At 41.3% G+C, this 19,817-nt stretch overlaps 1 protein-coding gene across 1 annotated transcript in view; it reads right to left on the reverse strand.

The window, feature by feature from the left end:
• LOC117048234 (serine/threonine-protein kinase TNNI3K) overlaps nt 1–19,817 on the reverse strand; it is a 138,909-nt gene that overhangs the window by 94,881 nt on the left and 24,211 nt on the right. The window contains exons 8-16 of the mRNA XM_033151803.1: nt 11,352–11,496; nt 11,149–11,253; nt 8,767–8,861; nt 6,970–7,119; nt 5,563–5,649; nt 3,375–3,431; nt 1,555–1,647; nt 1,399–1,456; nt 1,094–1,288 (exon numbers count right to left, since the gene is read on the reverse strand). Of these exons, the coding sequence (XP_033007694.1) occupies nt 1,094–1,288; nt 1,399–1,456; nt 1,555–1,647; nt 3,375–3,431; nt 5,563–5,649; nt 6,970–7,119; nt 8,767–8,861; nt 11,149–11,253; nt 11,352–11,496 (985 nt within the window). The remainder of the gene's footprint in view (nt 1–1,093; nt 1,289–1,398; nt 1,457–1,554; nt 1,648–3,374; nt 3,432–5,562; nt 5,650–6,969; nt 7,120–8,766; nt 8,862–11,148; nt 11,254–11,351; nt 11,497–19,817) is intronic.

The raw sequence follows: 19,817 nt of genomic DNA on the forward strand, positions 1-19,817 counted from the left end.
GGCAAGGAAAGTAGGAGAAGCTAGGGGAATAGCAGAACAAAAAATAGAAGATGACTGGAAAGCATTTAAAGATTATATAGGGAACTCTGTAGAAAGGGCCAATCTCCTAATCTAACATATGAGTGGGCCCAAGACGAATAGAAAAAAGGAGAAATAATAGTTTTAGGTGTATATATATAAAAATGTAGTTACAGAAACCGCAATAAAGGATTAGGTTGGAAGTCAACACTGGGGGGTGGGGTGTGTGAAAAAATATATGTAGTATTCATTTTTTGTCTATATTTATTTATATTTTTTGTCTATATTTAAGTTTTGTATGTCAAAGATTTTTCAAGTTTTTTCTTCTTTTTCTTTTCTTTTCTTTTTTCTTTTCTTTTCTCTCTTTTTTTGTCAAAAGATAATTTGTACAAATTGTGTGATTCTTAAAACCCAAAAAAATTATTTTAATAAATAAATAAATTGTTTTTAACATTGTGTTCTAATTCACTCTGGGGCCTTAGGGACGGGGGCAGATTAATCGTCATCATCTAGTTTATTGTAGCACTACAACTGTGGAATCTCAAATAATAATAGTCCTGTTGCTCTTTCTGGCAAGGATCAAAACCCCAGATGTTGCTCAACCATTATTCAAATTGTGGGAACAGAGAAACAATCAAACCATGAGAGGAGCTGATTATCTACATGTGGCCCCCTTTCTGAAAACTCTTCTTCATCTTCCACTACAAACTCAAGAGTCCTTATGTGCTAATTAGCTTGCTCAACTTTCATGGAAAAACTGCCTAAATCACAAACCATGTGTACAAAATGCATGCGTTATGGGAAAGGGTGAATAAAATGCATATATTGTGAAAACAACATGCAAAAAATGCATGAAGTTATGGAAAATCGCTTACAAAAATGTGCACTGTTAGTCAAAATTGCACACAACTTTTTTTAATTTGAAAAAAATCACACTAAAATGCTGGTGAATTTTGCTGCAGAATTAAAAATAAAGAAATGGTACATTGCTCTTGAAATCAGGAGAACTGAATATACATTTTGAAAGATGAGGAACTGAAAGAAACGGAAACTGACCAATGTAAGCCAGCTTTACCTTTTTTGTTCGTGCAGCAGGGAGAAGAGGGATCCTCCAGATATGTATTGTGTAACTATTGCAAACTGACTTGGATCATCCAGGCAAGCACCAACAAACTGGATGACACAGGGGTGATTGAGTCGACACAGGATGGAAACTTCTCGGCAAAACATGTCAACGTCTGATTTGGAGCAGTAGGTGTTGGCTCGGTATCTGGTTAGCAGCATCAGAAAATATATTATATATATATATAAAGAATGCCATCTAAAAAAAACATTCTTAACTAAGTAAAGTAACCAACAGAAAACTCCACTAAAGCTTACCGTTTGATTGCCACTATTTTATTTCTGCATCTTCCCTTATATACTTTCCCAAACGATCCTAGAAGGAATGGGATTAAATAAGAACACAGCAACATTGGGGGGGGGGGGGCTGAATTCATTCTCTAAAATGGAACCTTTTTTCCTACTTCCTTTTACCTGAACCAATAATTTCATGGAACTCGATTTCTGAGAGCTGGAGGTGAAAATGGGATGGCAAACCGGCGCGGAGAAGAAGAACATCTGCTTTTTCTGCCAAAGGAAAACGGTCCATTTGTAAAAATGCAGTGAAGTACCGAATTTAACAAAAAATAAATAAAATAAGCTACACATTGATAGCTTAGTTTCCCACTATGAATGGCTTGACTGCTTTTCTCTTCCTTTTTGTTTCAATATCCTACAATAAGCCCCCAATAATAAATACAGATTTGCAACATTCTGACTGCCTTAGAGCTTCTTCTTTTTTTTGGCTTTAGAAGCTTATCACTAAAGAACACTGTTCCATATGCATATTCTATCTGGATCATGTAATGGTTGCAGAAAATCCTTTATACAAGGAATTAGTTCCTTCTCCTGTCTCTCTGTCTCTCTAACAGTAGCTAGCGAGGCTGTGTTTTTACTGCCATTCCAATATACTCTTCAATGACTCTGCGAATTGGATTTGATACACAACTGAATTTTCAGATTAACTTGTTGATCCACGTGCTTCGCTGTAACAGGTTTATCAAAACATTTCTCAATGAAACATTTGAATATGCCTTTTGATTACATGAGCAGGATATAAACTTTTTGATGCACCCAAAGCTGATAATGCGGGAAGGAAATTCAAAAGGAAGTGTGTCCAAAGAACCATCAAGAAGCAACTGAGTTATGCCTCAAACATATGATTAATTTTTTTGTAAAAGATTTTATTTCAAAGGCAGGTAGTTAAATCTGATAGCACTCAAATTTATATTCTTATTATCACTTTTAATATTTAGTAAGAAAAAACAAAACAAGCCATCCTTGTAGTACCTTAGATGCCATTTCACAGAACATCACAATTCAATTTGTGTAGGACATATGAAATACTACAATAATTATAATTACAGAAATATTTTTCTGACTGGTGTAAAAAGAGCCCATTCCACAATTACAACACTTACCAAAGTTAAACTAAGGCTGCAATCCTATGCACACTTTCTTTGAAGCAAGCCCATTAAACACAGTGGGACTTACATCTGAGTAGGCCTCCATAAGACTGGATTGCCTTGACAATTATCCAGCAGCTGTCTTAAGTGACAGTTCCCAACTCACACATACAGAAATTTCTAAACAAAAGACCCTAGTAAAGTCAAAGTTTAATATACCCCCTTTTGGACTAAAGATGCCAAGCAAGGTCTTTTAACATGATGGTAAGAATTGCTACTGACTTTGACCACTATACATGCCCACTCGCCCTGTTCCAAATGCTGATGTGCCTTGTTTGTGCTTCCCTGTCTATTGTTGAGACTAGGTCAGGACATAAACCAAAGATGGATCTAGGTGGCACAACTGGGTGTGGAACTTCCGGAGCTCCTGCAGTGGGCACCACAACTATGACATCCAAAGGAAGGTGAAAGGCGGGGAGGGGCATCAGATTTTGGCATCACACAGGGCACCACTGAGAAGCCAAGGTACGCCACTGCCTAAATCAGCTGTTTTGGGACTACAATTCCCATCATCCCTGGCCACTGGTCCTGGCAGGCAGAAATCTGGCAGGTGTAACTTTTCCAGGTATGGAGATGAAGTGATAGAAACAGCATTGCCTGTCATTCCCCCCCCCCAATGTCAGGCCAGCTATCAAAAATATGGGAGGCAAACTGAGTGGAGACATAGACACAGGTAAGATAGGGCATGCCCAGCAGTTGTGCCACCAGCGGAACTGTTCCCATGGATGCCCAGAATAAATCTAGGAAAACACCTTTGCTATAAAAGATTCAATTTGACATTAAAAATACCTTTCGTCATGCTTTTAATCTTCCCTAGAGGAGACGGAACTGACACATAGGAACCATCTGAAATAAAAAGGAAATGTAGGTTTACAGATTTTCAAAAATAATGTACCACTTAATATACTCTCTCTGTGTGTGTGAAGCACCTAACAAGTCACATTCTAGGTTATTATAAAGTTGTCTTTTGAAAAGCTGGGCTGGTGTTGTAGGTGATAGAGGTTTGATCTAGCTTTATTAACATTGGCATGGAAATTCCATGTTGTTCCACTAAAGCTAAGGAAATGTCATAGACTCATTAATACCTAACCTTTAGGCTGCATGGATATTTTCTAAGATGGTTTAAACGTATACACTGGAAGTTTTAAAAAAGTAAGGGCTTACTGTATATTTCAGTCTGTACTTTAAAATCTTGGAACTGTGGTCCATGGAGCAATAGCATGGACCTGAGAGACAGAAATATTTTGTTGCATCCCCTCCTGTTTTGCGGTAGTGCTGGTTATTGTTTCAACTCTGCTTTTAACAGACATTCTCAATAATATTTTAGAACTGTATTGTGGAATTGTATGTACCCTGCCCTGGGGCACTGTAATGAAGGGCAGATTATGAATTAAAATAATAAATAAACAAACATGCTGGGATTCAGCCATCAATGGAATGAAAAATCTTGGATATGGATGTACCATTTCAGTTCTAGGAGAGAAGGGATGTAGTATTCAAAGAGATGTGGAAGATGCAGGGGAACAAGATTCATAGCTCTGCCTTTAGATATACACAATATTAAACAAGGGAAAGGAGCATTTTAAGAATGTTTGTGGTGGCTATTTTTTAAAATCAGAATAACCAGAGATAAAGCCTGAGGGGGAAATCACATGTGATTGAAAGCACAGACAGAAGGGAAGTCCATCCACTCTCCTCAAATTACTTGGCTATCTTGGAAATCAGTAAAAATAAAAATAAAATGTCCACTGATTTCTCCAGAACTAGGCTGTCATCCAGTTCTGTGACTATTATATGTTAACTTCGCAAAATTCATCTTCTGCCTTCAGTAAAACAGTGGGGTTTCTTTTTGCTTATACTAGGGTGTTTCCTAAGTATCGGCTGAATAGTTGGTCAGAAAATAATTATTAATCTTTGGAATTATGAACTAAAGCCATTTGACCCAGGGGTGGAGAGAAGTGAAGTTTTCGAATGAATATATGCATTTATTTTTATTTGAGGTATAAATATTGATTTCAATACAGCTAGCTTCAAATAAAAGTTTTAGGAAGGGAGTCATAATGCGCAAGTAATCAAAGTGACATCAAAGGAAAGCAAACAACACAAAGAGAATGCTTGAACAACAAATCAAACATGTAGGAAGGGATCTTTCTTTCTCACTTTATTGCATGCAACATGGAATGAAAACTTTTTTAAGATAAAGAGGAATTCTAAAAAGAAATAAAAATGGAAAGCATATCAAAAAATAAAGACATGGGTCAATGCATTCAAATGTGCTATTCTGCCTAAACTATAACCTACAAGCCATATGAAATTATGAGTGGGTGGAGGAGCTCAGCATCAAACTGACTTTGTACGCCCATGACCCAAACAGAAGCACATGCAGATACCTGCTGGTTTAACCAAGTATTTTGCAAATGTACAAAGAGGGGAGTGCCTCTGTAATTAATAGTCTAGCTCTTGGGACATCTTAGGTATAGGGGTTGGTGGTTGTTTCTGGAGATCTTCTCTTTCCTTCTAATTTCTGCTGTCTTGGTGTCAGAAAGAACCATTATTCCTGTGCATGGCAGGAAGTAGACCATATCTAATTCCTTCAACCTCCGGCCCATAGCCTTCTGTAAAGTTTGCATCCCCTCCTGCTCTCTCTCTTGTCTTCTAACCTGGGGGTTTCCTCTAGCCTTCTCCTCTCTCCTCTCTACTGGCCAAACCTGCCTAAGGATCGATTTCACCCATCTCTCTCAGTCTTCTGCCCAATCTGCTTCCCAGTTTGGTCCCTAAGAGGCTGATCGGGTTCTATAGTGGAAAACTGCCTCTGCTATCACTAGTCCAGCTCCAGGCTGTTAATTCTTTGTATTTTGATGGGGCTCTTCATGCAAACTAGTCTCTTGCCTATCTACTTCATTGAAAAGAAATCTATTAGATTGCATTCCTAGCAGTGCAAAATGGAAAAAAAAACAACAACTTGTGAATACTATACCTCCCCCAGGTTGGGAGTATTCATTACAAGGGGATTCATCCTGAGGTCTTTTGTAGTGTTTCAGCAGTGTGACAATAGCATCATGTCCTGGAAGACATCATTTGAAATCATAAGCAAACAACGAAAACAAATGAACAAAATTGGATGTGTGTGCGCACCATGACAATAAAAACTTAGTCATAGCAACTTAAACTCTAAAAAAAACAAAAAAACACCCACCAACACAATATAATCTGTCCTCAGCTTTTGTCGGTATTCAATTTACTTTAATGTAAACAAATAAAAGAATAAAATATGAATCACAGCAATCTTGAAATGCTATCCTCTTGAAAAAAACAAACTGGGGATGCCAACTAACAATTCAAACGTGAAAACACTGGTGTCTAATAAATGAATCATGATAATAGTTAAAATTATAATTACTATTTTATTCCCCTTCACCCTAAAGTCTCAGGGTAGGTTGAAGAATGTTGAATCTACATCCACACATAAAAGCCTCTCTTCTAGCAAATGGCACCATATTATTATATGGATTTTATCTTTATATAAAATATAAAATATTTTATATTTATATATATATCTATTATATTTCTATAGATGTACTATAGAAATTGCTCTCTGAAGTAGGGTTGTTTATGACTCCAAAATGGACCGAGGTTTAAGTGGGTTCATGCACATTTTAATGCAGAAACATACCCTGGCTCAGCAACAGATGAGCACAAAGGAAAGAGCTTCTGAGAATCGACAGTTTTCTAGTTGAGTTTGGAGGACAAAGAGAAGCAGAACATGAATCTGAGCTGTTGCCAGGGCAGATCTGTGAAATGTGTAACGCACAGTACAGCAAAGCAGAAACCACAGAGATATGCAGTTTCTTTGAAGAATTTCTGCAGGAAATCAAGGAGAGCTATCTATCTTTAAAGGAGGTTTATGCCACTTGCTGCCCATCACAGTGGAACCAGAGTTTGCTTCCACATAAAATCAATAGTAGTCCCTGACTTCCTAATGGACTTCATGGATAACTGCATTCTAATGATGTCTGCGATACCTTGTTCGGTGATAAGGGGTTGGGGGGAATTTAACCCTAAATCCTTGTCTATACTTGACGGCAGAAGATGCCTTTTGTGAACTAGGATATACAATGATGGATTTCTTATTTTATTGGAACAGAGGATGGTTTGAATTTAATTCGCCTGGAATTAAGGCTTTGGTTAGTATTTCTGAAAGCATAAATCCCTTACTTGGAATGCCTCATTCTCTCAGCTTCAGATGCTGACACATAAAGACAGGCTTTGTCTGTGTGCCTGGACTGAGCTGACTTACGCTCTCGTGTGCTTTCCAAGCTGCAATGGTATGTGTGTAATGGAAAAGTGTTTCAACCCCCCCCCCCCCGCCCCACAATTGCTGTACCTTTCTCATAGGCCCACATCAAGCAGGTCTGCTCATCTTTCTCACCACTAGACCTGCTGGGATCGCAGGCAACCAGATTCATATCAGCTCCATTGTCTAGTAAAAATTGGACGAGACGGATATGGCCATGATAGCAAGCAGAATGCAACCCTAGAAAATTTAAGGTGGGAAAGAGAGACTGGCTAGTCATCCAAATTTCCACAATACTGTAAAAGCACTTGTGTAAGAGCAACAAAACTCATCTATGGATTAGGAATATAGGAAGCTGGCTTATACTGAGTCAGACTAGCTCAATATTTTCTACACTAACTGGCAGCAGCTCTCCAAAATTCCAGACAGGATTCTATTCTCAGTGCTACCTGAGAATGCCAGGGATGAAACCTGGGACCTTGTGCATACAAAGCAGTTGCTCTACCACTGAGCTATGGAAAATGAAATTGCTATAAAATTAATTACTGTAACTATCCGAGGGGTAACCCATCATTACGGTTTTTGTAGTACTAAATTTTGCCAGTCTTTTTGTCTTCAAAAACTCCCTTAAACAGGGCTGCTTACAAAACATGCTTTCTCTGCTCCTGATATAATAGGCTCTTGGCATCAGGTACCAACAGGAGTTGCATAAGTTCCAGGTGCGCCCTGGATTGTACAGTTCCCTTTACGGGAAGATGAGCATCTTCTGCTTTAGCAGTTCCATCAGAAGCATGGGGGAAAGGTGCTAGAGAAGCTCACGGATGTCCTCTTTGGGTCTTGCACTAACATGAGTTGCGTGTCGAGGTCCTCAAGCCACCCCCCAAGAATTAGACACAGAGACAATAAATTTTGTTTGGGTTTTTGGCAATAATTTAGGCCACAACTTTATTTAAAATACAAATTCGGTGAGTGGTTGCTTAGGCATTGGTTCAGACTATCTGTCCAACCAGGACAGCTGCTGACCTCCAGTCAGCGTCGGGAGAATGCCAGCTGGGGAGAGTTAAGGGGGCTGGGGACAGAACCTCCCTCTCCCCAGCGGTCCCGGGGGCTCTGGCTACGGCCCTATCCCTGACCGGGGGTTTGGACAAAGCATAAGAGCCACTGGATTCCTTTAACGGAATTCCCTGTACCATCATCATGATTGCGGAGGTGGGGCATCACCCTTCCAGCAATCCAAAACATAACCAATGCCTAACCGCCAACCTTACAAGTTGTGACAAGTTGCTACTGCAGTAGGCGAAAACCAAATGGCAACAGCCAATCAGCCAGATGGACAAATTCCTACTGGCCCCCTGCCACAAAGCAGACGACCCCATGACAGGCAGTTGCGAGGTCAAAGCAGAGGCCTATGAAAATGGGGGGGGGGGTGATCCGAAGCTGGAAGCCAAGAGAGGGATCACGCTGCGTGCAGAGGATTATAAAGGACGCTGGCCTGTCCATCACCAATTGTTACATCTAACTTTGCCCAGTAACTCCACCTGACCCAATCACAGCTAAGGCCACCATCCAGCCACTCCCTACAGGACAATTTAAGTGTCTTACCAGACCCCGACCGCAACACGTGCTCTTACTCAAGGTAGAACCCGATAAATCACCCATAAGTTCCCACAATGAAAGTGGACTTGGAATGGCCAGCTAGTGGCCCAATGGCAACAAATGACACCCACAATTGTTTTGATTGGTTTGTACAATGGCTTGTAAAAGGGGTAACAGTTGCACTACATGGGTGCTTGCAGAGCTCAGCAAAGAAGCTCCATTGTGCATGGCCTCTCCAAATGCCAACTCTATCTCTCACACACACTCACACAAAGACCTTCACAATCTTACCTGTATGCCCATCTCTTCCTTGGTGGTTGAGACTCAACACATTTTGATCAAGGAGAAACTTGACTAGTTCTATGTTCTTGCCATAGGTACATGCACTACAATAGGGAAATCAAAAAATCCCAGCTAATAAAACTGAATATAGATAGTCAATAAATTATAAACATTGTAAACCATATAAAAGCACCATATAGAGACCCCATCTACTCTTGTTTGTCCCATGATTCCAAGTCATGGGTCTGAGAAGTTTTTCTTTTGTCCCTCCACTTTCTGCAATAAATAACATGTTTTCACTGGAGAATCTGAACAAACGTCATTCTGCAGAAAACCCGAACAATGTTTATTCTGATTGAGTTTTAAACATCAGGTTTTCATAGGAAATGCAACAGGACAAAAGAACTCTCTGGGACCCATGACTTGAAATAACTTAAAATCAAGGGACAAACAAATGTGTAGGTGAGCCCTCAGTGTATGTGACTCTCCTTCCAAGAGCCTTCATGTGACAGGTTGTGGGATAGCTCAGTCGGCAGCTAACAGGACCAGTGGTCAGGGATAATGGGAGTTGCAGTCCCAAAACTACACCCTGCACTAGACTCTAAATCTCAGGGTTGTGGGGGATTGGACCAGATGACTCTTGGATAGTACCTTCCAACTCTATTCTGAAACCTGTGGTTTACAATGAGCAGACCAGGCCCTGCTCCAAGGGCCTTTGTTGAGCAAAATAAGAACCTCAGCTGAAAAGACCAAGGCTTTTATTAGGCTTGACCTGAGGGTCTTGCATGCGGTCCCTGGTCAGGTTCATGGTTACCCTGGCCTTTCTCTTCCCTTTCTGACATACCGCACCCAGAGCACACCCAATAGCGCCAGGGGATGCAAGCATCCCCTGTGCACGTGGAGGGCTCGTGCTAACTGCAACCCCCCCTCCTTTCTAAGGGCGGAAGGGGCTTTCCTGGACATGTCCAGAATTACAATGGCGAAATTACCACCCGGGTAAAATCAGCAAAATGTCTGAGTTTTTGCAAATAGAACCAGGAAGTGTTATTTCAAACAGTGAAAATCAGGACAGAAAAGTCCAGGGAAATCCTGGACGTATGGCAACGTTACTAGCTGTGTCAAAAATATTGTTGGATTAGGACAAGAAGCTGGTTGAGACATAGGAGGAAGCCTTCTGTGTTGGCCATGACCTGAGTGAAAAAACTACCTTGGGAGGACTGTTTGATCACCCTTTTTCATTCTGTTTCATTATCTGTCCACAGAGCATTTGATCTGCCAAATTGGGGGTCTCTCTGCTGCTCTTTGTTTTGTAGAAAAGTCTTATACGCTGCACTTTTCTTGCTATTTATTTTTGGTGTTCATTGTTTGATTAATCCATGTTGGATTCAATTATTGTGTTTTTGAACATGAGCTCTGCAAATACTATGGAAGGGCTGAATATCAATATTTTTTAAATGGAGACATAAAGGTATTCTATATATACTACATCTTGCCACCTTACTATTTTGCAGGGAGTTTTGTCAGTTTCCAACTTTAAGCTCCTATGCAAAAAAACAGACAATTATAATAAATATTTGATTTCCTGACACACTGATATCCTTCTTATATTATGTCTATGTAGCAGATGGTGGTAACAATGTTTTTTTTGTGAAAATGCAAAGAATTCTTATGGAAGCTTGATCATTTTAAGGAGGAAGCCAGAAAACTCAATTACAGATTTTATTGCCAGCACACTTCAATAAGAAATACTTCCCAGATGTTTGAAAGATCAAAATACATGTTACCATATTAATTACTATTTCCACAGCACAGTTAGTATTCAAAATGCTTTGCAGGTTGCATTGTTCACATCCTCACACCCTTTACAGATGAGGAAATGACTTTGAGGCTCCCACTGTATGTCATGCAGAGATTCTTTCCTCTGTGGTTTTCTGTAACTCAAAGCAGCCTAAGTAGACTGTATCTGTGGGAAAAGACTGGAAAGGGAATGGCTCCTTTTCCAGATCAAAATCTGCCTCTCTCTACTGCTTTTTTACCTCTGAAAAGAAAGTTATAGAGAAGCTTTGGGGACTCAAGTATTTCTTCTTCCTACAGACATCTGGTTAGCCCAAGCATCCCCAAACTCAGCCCTCCAAATGTTTTGGGACTACAATTCCCATCAGCCCTAGCTAACAGGACCAGTGGTCAGGGATAATGGGAACTGTAGTCCCAAAACAGCTGGAGGCCCAAGTTTGGGGATGCCTGGGTTAGCTACTGTGAGAGGAGGCTTGTTGACTAGATGGGTCATTGGCTGATCCAGCAGAGGGCCCATCACTTTCTGAGGCAGACTTCCTGTGCTGTAACCTTCTCAATGAGGGGGCAAAGTGGGCACAGGCATATAAAACGGCCTACCTGTGAAAGGCAGTTTCACTGAATATATTCTCCTTGGTGAGACTCTCTGTCCCTGAGAGTTGAATTAATTCCTTTACGACTTCGAACTTTCCATTGTAGCAAGCACTAGGGAGAAAAAAAGTGTCAGCTTAGTGTTTTTAAATAGTATGGGAAGATGAACCACAACGGAGGCCAAGAATGGCCCTGCAGTGCTCATTACTCACAGGTGCAAAGGTGTGTCTCCATAAATATTAACCACATGTGGCTGGACATCAAAATTACTTTGGAGCAAGAACTTGACGATATCATGGTGCCCAAATCGAGAGCAGAAGTGTAGGGGAGCATGGTCTTCATTGTCTTGAGCATTCACTGCCATTGAATCAGAGAGGGAGAGAGAGAGAGAAATTAGCAGGTCATCTTCAAAGCAAGCTTTCCTCACAGAGTGCAGATGTGGCAGATAGCTCATGAACTACCAATTGGAACATCCGTGAGAATGAACCTGCTTCAATCCACACCACATTATTCCAGCAGCAGAAGGTGCCTCCATAGCAAAGAGTTCTAAGCCGGCCCAGAAAAATGAGCCAAGCCACACTCTGCAGAGGAGGGCAAAATGACCACAATGTAAACATACTCAAATCAAGATTAGGATCAGCTTGTGAATCTAATGTGGAGGCACATTTCCTTCAAACCCCAAAATAGAGCATACTCTGAGAACTTTAAGCAACACAATCCTCTTTGGAGGCATTTGGATCATGAAACTGGAGCAGAGGAAAGAGTTACACACACACACACTATTTCCTCGGTAAAATGAAAACATTATTGATTGACTCAGAGGCTTCCATGTTGTACACATGGACATATCACAGTTGTGGCGGGGGGGGGGGGATGAAATTGGGAAACTGGAACAGGCAGGAAGGAGTTACTCAGTTGCTTTGCTCCTTATCCAAACTGAGGCAGTTATGGATGGCTACATTTGTTCTTTAAAATAATAATCAAGAGACCTGCCACAGCATCTAGTTTGGCCAAGGCAAACACTCTAGCCACTGCAGCACCCTGCCCCTCAAATATTTTGACTGACTGATAAAAGATTTGTACTCTGAAGCTGCTCCTTGATGCCATTTTCTTGTAATTGCTTAGATTGTAATCAGTTATTGCTGCAGCGATATTTATTGAATATCATGGTGGGGTTTTTCAGTCAAGGAAAATAAGAAAGCATTGTTGAATTAATGACCTTTTCAAAGAAACCTTGCTGCCTGCATATTAACAGTGCGGAGCAAAAATGATGATCCAAAAGGCAGGAATTAAAAGGAAACAAGCACCTGGGTTATTACAAAATGAATGAGAAAGCAGAACTATTTGATATTAAGGAGCAATGTTCTGTGGCATGGAAAATCCAGACCTACTTTGAAATACATTAATGCTGTTACTGCAGATCAACAGTAAAACAGAAGTACCAAGAGCAATGTCAAATACTTATTTGAATCATAGGGCGTGGTGTGGGGGAGGGATGAACATGAGGATGGAAGGAAGCATATAAAAACAAGAAGTGAAAAAGATTCGCCCTCTCTGTAGATGTTGATGGGGAATCTTCATTGGGAAACATTCTCCTCCAATGCCTTCCATCCCACAGCTCCTGAAAGCCTTTCTGGAGACTGACCCCCTGTGTGGAGTCCCAGGTGACTGTTGGATGAGGGGCGAATTGACAAAATCAGACAGAGGCATCTTGTGTGAGCAGAGTTATGCAAGCCTTCTGCTCTTGGTACTCGGGATCTTAGTCAGTAGCTGTAATGGCCACACAGATTAACCTCACTGGCTACTGTATTCACCACAGGGGCTACATTCTCTCGTGGACAAACGTATGCAGTCCACATTCCAATAGTGGGGGCATAGAAAAAAGGTGGGAAGATCAATAGACATGATACTTACCTTTCTACAGTAGGCAAAATTTCAACCTCACAAAAGTTAGAGAGTTCTACACACACACACACACACACACACACAAACCACAAACACACACCTGCATCCAGGCAAGCCAGAGACATTATCCCAGTTCAAATGACACCTTCCAGTCAGGCAAAAGAACTCAAGGAGGTTGTGGAGCAGAGATTGTGAGGGATGTGGCCCAAGCAGAGTCCCAAGGGCTGGCTAGAGGGGCTCGGAGGACTACATTCAACCCCTTGGTCCCAAGGCTCCCCCACTTTACCCTAGTGTTCAACAGTTGACAGCTCACGAGGCAGCTCCCCACATCAAAGCAAGTGAGAAGCTTAATTTTGTGGTCAAATTCAAATGTCACATTCCAAACATTATGAAACTGGGAATTTCAAATAGTCACAACTCTTCGCTTCAGTCCAAATGAAAACTGCCCACAAATCCCTTTTTGATTGAAGGCAAAGGGGTGTCTAGCTCTCAATAGAATACAATCCCAGAACTGTCTATCTTTCTCTCTTGCGTACAATTGTGCATGAAAGGCATATTGCCATGTAATGGAACAGTCTAACCAGAAATAATATGGATGCATTACTTATTAGCATCAGTGTGAGCTCATCACAGCATATATCCTGCATGTACTCCATCATTTATAGAAGGAGATACTTCAAAAATGTTTTAGAGAGAATTTTAAAGCAGTGCATTGGCATAGCTCTTGCATCTTGATACCCGTAAAACCAGTTGCCTTAGTTACCAGGAGTAAAAAGTGTAGAAGGCAAAAGGAACAGAAAGAGTGAGGGGCAAGGGAATGAATATAGTTAAAATCTTCTTAAAAACATCTAATCCTACCAAAGGTTTGGTTCAAATAACAAGGCCTCAAAGAAGTGTTACTTCCAAGTATTTTTTTTAAAAAATAAAAAATCCATCTATGCCAATAATCTGGCAATAAATGTGCTTCAAAGGATTTGGAGTGCTGCCCACAATTCTTTGCTGGATTCACGCATTATTTCAGTTGGCAGCCAACGTCCCAGGTGCACTTTTGAAAACCTCCGGTCTTTGACATATTTGCTTATATGAAAAATGAAGCAGGTGAGCAAAAAAATATGCAATTCATAACGGATTTCCATTTTAGCAGCATATTCTGCATAATATTCCTAGTGTAAAAGTCATCAGGAGGAAATCAGGCAAGGGACATGGGACAGGGTGCATAATATTTCTTGCTGCTGTGCCTACCTGTTTGCATAAGGAAAATCTTAGCTGAGAGCCATTTGTATGGGTGAGGAAAAGCAAATGATGGGCTAGATGTGTATGGCATAATAAATGAATGCATATAGCCTGGATGGCAATCAGGTTAAGAAAGACTTGATGAGAATAGCTCCGATGGGTATAATACAATCTTATACTGGGAGGCAATAGGAAGTGATAATGGATGTTGCTCATTGTTGTTGTTGTTTAGTCAATTAGTCGTGTCCAACTCTTTGTGACCTCATGGACCAGAGCATGTCAGGCACTCTTGTATTCAACTGCCTCCCGGAGTTTCAACAAATTCATGTTGGTTGCTTCTATAACACAACACAACCATCTCATCCTCTGTCGTCCCCTTCTCCTTGTGCCCTCAATCTTACCCAACATCAGAGTTTTTCCCAGAGAGTCTTCTCTTCTTATGAGGCAGCCAAAGTATTGGAGCCTCAGCTTCAGGATCTGTCCTTCCAGTGAGCACTCAGGGCTGATTTCTTTAAGAATGGATATGTTTGATCTTTTTGCAGTCCATGGCACTTTCAAGAGTCTCCTCCAGCACCACAATTCAAAATCATCAATTCTCCGGCGATCAGCCTCTTTGTGGTCCAGCTCTCACATCAATACATCACTACTGGGAAAACCATAGCTTTAACTATACGAACCTTTGTCGGCAAGGTAATGTTTCTGCTTTTTGAGATGCTGTCTAGGTTTGTCATTGCTTTTCTCCCAAGAAGCAGGCATCTTTTAATTTTGTGACTGCTGTCACCACTGTGTTCATGGAGCCCAAGAAGGTAAAATCTGTCACCAATAAACCACCAATAGGGGGCGCCCTATGACTTACATCAAATAGGGGCACCCTGAGGGGTCTCCATAGGGGCTGTGACATGGCCCCAGGCAATGTCCAAGCTATGAACAGGATTCACACCTTGGATCCCTGTTGCTCATTGTACTCCCTATTTATTTAAAAGTTTGTTTTTAAGTTATATGACCTCCACATGCAGATTCAATTATTTTGTCCCCATACTGTCACTGTGTTTGAAGCAGATGCATATGCTCACCCCACTTAATGATGTACACGGGCCATACATTGATTCCCCCCCACCCATTTCTTGTGTGCCAAGGCACTCGAGCCACAAAGTTCCTAGGAGAACAATAAAACACATGGACATGAAGAATTTCGTTTATGGGTTCAAATAGGCCACAACTTTATTGGTTACAGATGTGAGCTGTTTGGCTTAGGCATTGGGGGTGAAGCCAGGCTGTATCTCGACTCCTGCCCATCTGTATGGAGTCCACTTAAGGGTAAACCACCAATAGGGGGTGCCCTATGACTTACATCAAATAGGGGCACCCCGAGGGGTCTCCATAGGGGCTTTGACATGGCCCTAGCCCATGTCCAGGCTTTGGACAGGATTCACACCTAGGATCCCTTTAGCAGGATACCCTTATTGAGGAGGGGCAGGCAAAGACTACAACCTCCCCTCCTTACAAAGGCTTACCCAATGCCTAACCACCATACTGTCACTGTGTTTGAAGCAGATGCATATGCACATTACACCTAATGATGTACAGGAACAAAGCTTGGGGCCATACATTGATCTTCCTCCACCCATTACCTGTAGATCACAAGTGATCCGTATGCACAATCTGCCAGCCCTAAAAATGGGTGGATAGGGGATTGCAGGAGTGGGGGATATGCCTGATATATGCCATACAGGGTTTACAGAGAAGGGTAGGCTCAGATTAGCTCAAGGCTCATTCTGAAACACACATTTTCCCATAAAATGTGAGATGGCTTATAAAAACATTGGAAGCATTCCCAAAGATCCTCTTCTCCAACTCTGTAACTCACACCAGTTCTTGTGGATTGCCCCAGGGTGAGAGGGAGAATGTTGCAGGTAAAAACTGTTTGACTCACTTGCTCTTTGTCTCTGACACTGATATGAGACCTAATATGACCCTGAGCATGGAACTACTTCGGGCAAGCAATGTCCGAATTGAAGTCTGTGACATGCTCAAGGAAACACAGAAAGAAAGAAAAAAGAGGATAAGAATCTTTCAAGAAATATTCCAATTTACTATTGGACTCCCCACACAGTAAAGATTTTAAACATGAAACAGTGCTGGCAGCATCTGACCTTAACTTGAGAGAGTTCCTATTGTGTATGAATAAGACAGCCTGCTGTTGTATAATGGATTTTACAAAATCCAATATTGAGCTAAACAGTGACATTATAGTGCACTCCACTTACAACATGTGGGGTTACAAGAGACAGCTGGTTTTGGCAAATAAGAGCAGTCAAATGTGTCATAGATGGAAATGAATAAAGTGACTGTTCCTTCTGACCGTCACAGGAAAACTAAATTTGCACCACCACATCAGATATGAGACATTTGCTGCACATATTTTTAAAATAATTAAGACTTTTGGATTTTTGTTCTGATTTCTTTTATAACCCTCCACCCATAAATTAATGAGATTGAATGGATTTATAAGTGAACATATTGTGCAAATGACACATGCTGGAAATAGACTGATCTCTGCCCATATGCAGTATTATTTTTGAAAAGAGAGTTTTTTAGCCCCAGGGAGTGGGGTTCAGTCATTCCCCATCTGGAGAATTAGTCTGGCCATTTAATAGCCATATCTGAGCATCCAAATCTTACCACGGAGCCTCTGCAAGTGAAGAACCACCTGATGCCTATATGTCTGTGGTTTACTAATAAACACAACTGCCCTTGGTCTAACTGCTGCAGATGGGTTTGGAACATGCAGTCAAATAGTGACTTCACACACCCAGATGCTTTGCAGTGACGTTGACATGCAAAGGAATGGATGCTATGAATGATCCAGTGTGCAAAGACAGTGGACTAGGCTTACATTTCTAGCACACAAGAACTTTTGTTTGTGGGTATTGTCACTCTGTGGGGAGTAAAATACATTTCCCAGAATACCTTGGGGAAAGTCATGTGTTTTGAATGTATGGCATGTATACATAGCCATAGAGTAGAGGTTGCAAACCTGCCCTTATCATAGAGCAATGTTCCCCCAAAGAGCACCCTCCACATTGGGGGGCAGAAACCACCCATGGCAGAAATAAACCGTTGAGCCACTTTTGAGAGAAGCAGGTTTTTCCCCCTCTTCAGAACTCGCAAGACCTTGCAGTGGCAAAGAAGCTTGTGGCAGTCTGCTTCTTGACTCCATTTCAAGTGGAAGAAAGAAGGGAAAACCTTGACACTACCTTTCATTGTGCAAATGTTTAGCCACATTTGACAGCATTTTGACCTTTTTGTTCTGCCTCAACAGCCACCAGTCCTCTCCCTCAGCTTCCGTGACCTGAAGTCTGGCTCTAAATGGCTGACCAGTCAAAACATGCTATACCAGATAGGTCAAAGTACAGAGAGGCAACATGTGGTTGTGTTTCAGAGGACGCTTTCAAAACAGCTTGAGCTAATTGTAAATAATGAATTATTTTTTTCCGTCTTTAATGCTCGCAACTCTTTCCTCAGTTGCCATGGAGATTTGAAGTTTCAAAATGTGCCACTTTGAGGCTAAGACATTTTCAGCTTCCAGGTTCTCTGCTGCTCTCTCCCTTTCCCAAGAAGATACAGATTTTAAAATAAATCATCTGTAGCGGTGTCCTGATTTCCTCTTCTTTAAGAATAAATTAACTTGCTGATAACAAGTCCTTTCCTGCTTTGTATGGTAGGTGCACAAACCACTTCTTTTCCCCAACCCCCAGTATTATAATTAGATTGGTTCGGTGCACACACATCAAGCTGTAAATATCAAGGGCTCTCGGTGGGGAAAAAGAGAGAGAATTACTTACGAATCTGAGTCATGCTGCTTCTACAGTTTTTTTATGAGGGAGTAGGAGGTATGTAACACCGTCATGACTCACAGATAATATGTTAAATTTACACTGGCATGTACTGTTGAGTAGAGTGTGTTGTGTGTTTGTGTAAACCAATTTCCATTGTACTGTGACACTAGCAGGGTGATTACCTGTGGAAACAACCAATGTGAGGAATGAGGCCAATGTTTCTAGGCTATGTATGAAAAAACAGATAAGATGCCCCCCCCAAAAGTAAGTGTCATATGGACCAATGCATTGTGTATTGGTCCAGAATTTACTAAGCAAGAGAGGGGATGGAGCTGCAGGCTGGTCATCTTAGGAGTGGCCAAAATCCTTAGTGCGCAAGGTGGTTGACAGCAGCGTTGCCTTTTTTTCTTTCTTCCTAGCACAACCCCTATGCCTTCAAACTGCTTCAGTGACAGGCAGGCAATCGATATGTCAAGGTTTACCATCACTGCACCCCATTTCTAGGGAACGTTGCATTGGATGAATGTTGACCAGGCATCCAGCCATTAATGGCACAATAACCCATCTGATAGGAAAACAGTAGATATAGGAACCTGCCCCAAAGTATTCTGTTCCCTTAACTCATTCTACTAGTTGCTTCATGTTGCCTGGAATTACCTCCCAGACCACCTGTTGAGTGGCACCTGTGTTTCTTGCTTCAAATCTTTCATCAAAAGTGGGACTTCTGAGGGAGGAACATGGCGGACTGAACGTATTTATTTATTTTTGGCAGGTTGCCGATGGAGATAATTGGTGGTGATTGATGGTATCCAAGCATTAATCTTGCTTACTGAATTCACTCTGGTGATAAGAGTGAACAGGGGATTAACCTCTGGCGCTCTGAAAAAGCACCAGGAGACTGAGAAGTTTTCAGCCCCTGGGAACTGGGGTGGGGGTAACTGAGTTATGAGTGGAGGAATCAACATCTTGCCAAAAAGCCAAGTAAGAGCTCTGGCAGGCATGAGGTCTGCAAAAGCCTCTGTCTCTTAATTCTCTGAGACAGTTATAATTTGTGACTGAGAGGTTTCTCTGTCTGCTGGTAGAAATTCACATCTGGTGTGCGAGCTACTTTCTGGCTTTAAGAAGAGTCGATCGTTAAAAGACTGAAGGCAGAACAATAAGCATGCTCTAGTTGTTCGAGCCAAGGAAGTTTTAAATGATCAAGAGAGTTCAGAGTGCTAAGAATTTTCATTTTCTTTATTTTTAATTATCTGTTTTCTCGGTGAAAGTGTTGCCTTCAAATCAAAAGTAATTTTGCCGCGTCATACTTCCTCCTTGGGAACGGAATGTGTTTTGAGAAGAGCTAATGTTGTGAATGTCTTAAGGTGGAGATGGGAGATACGATGAGACTGAATTGTTAATAAGACCAAGAACATTCAGTATGGAAAATATGTCATTGGACATTCCACTGACTGTGGATACCATTCAGGAAATGGGAGAGAAAGGAAGAGAGAATATGAATATAAACCAAGAGGTTTGAGAGGTCAGAAACCCTGAAGTTCACAAATTGGTTTGAAATAACAATTTAAATGATGGGCTGGCAGGTAAGGTGGGAGAGGAAAGGGTCATGCCACTGACCAACAGAGAAATGGGTGAGGTAGAAGAGAAGTCTACAGGGGTGAACCAGCAGAAGGACCAGATTGGCTCTACCAATGCACCTGT

Source organism: Lacerta agilis, chromosome 6 (assembly GCF_009819535.1).
Source record: "Lacerta agilis isolate rLacAgi1 chromosome 6, rLacAgi1.pri, whole genome shotgun sequence".
Taxonomy (NCBI): Eukaryota; Metazoa; Chordata; class Lepidosauria; order Squamata; family Lacertidae; genus Lacerta; species Lacerta agilis.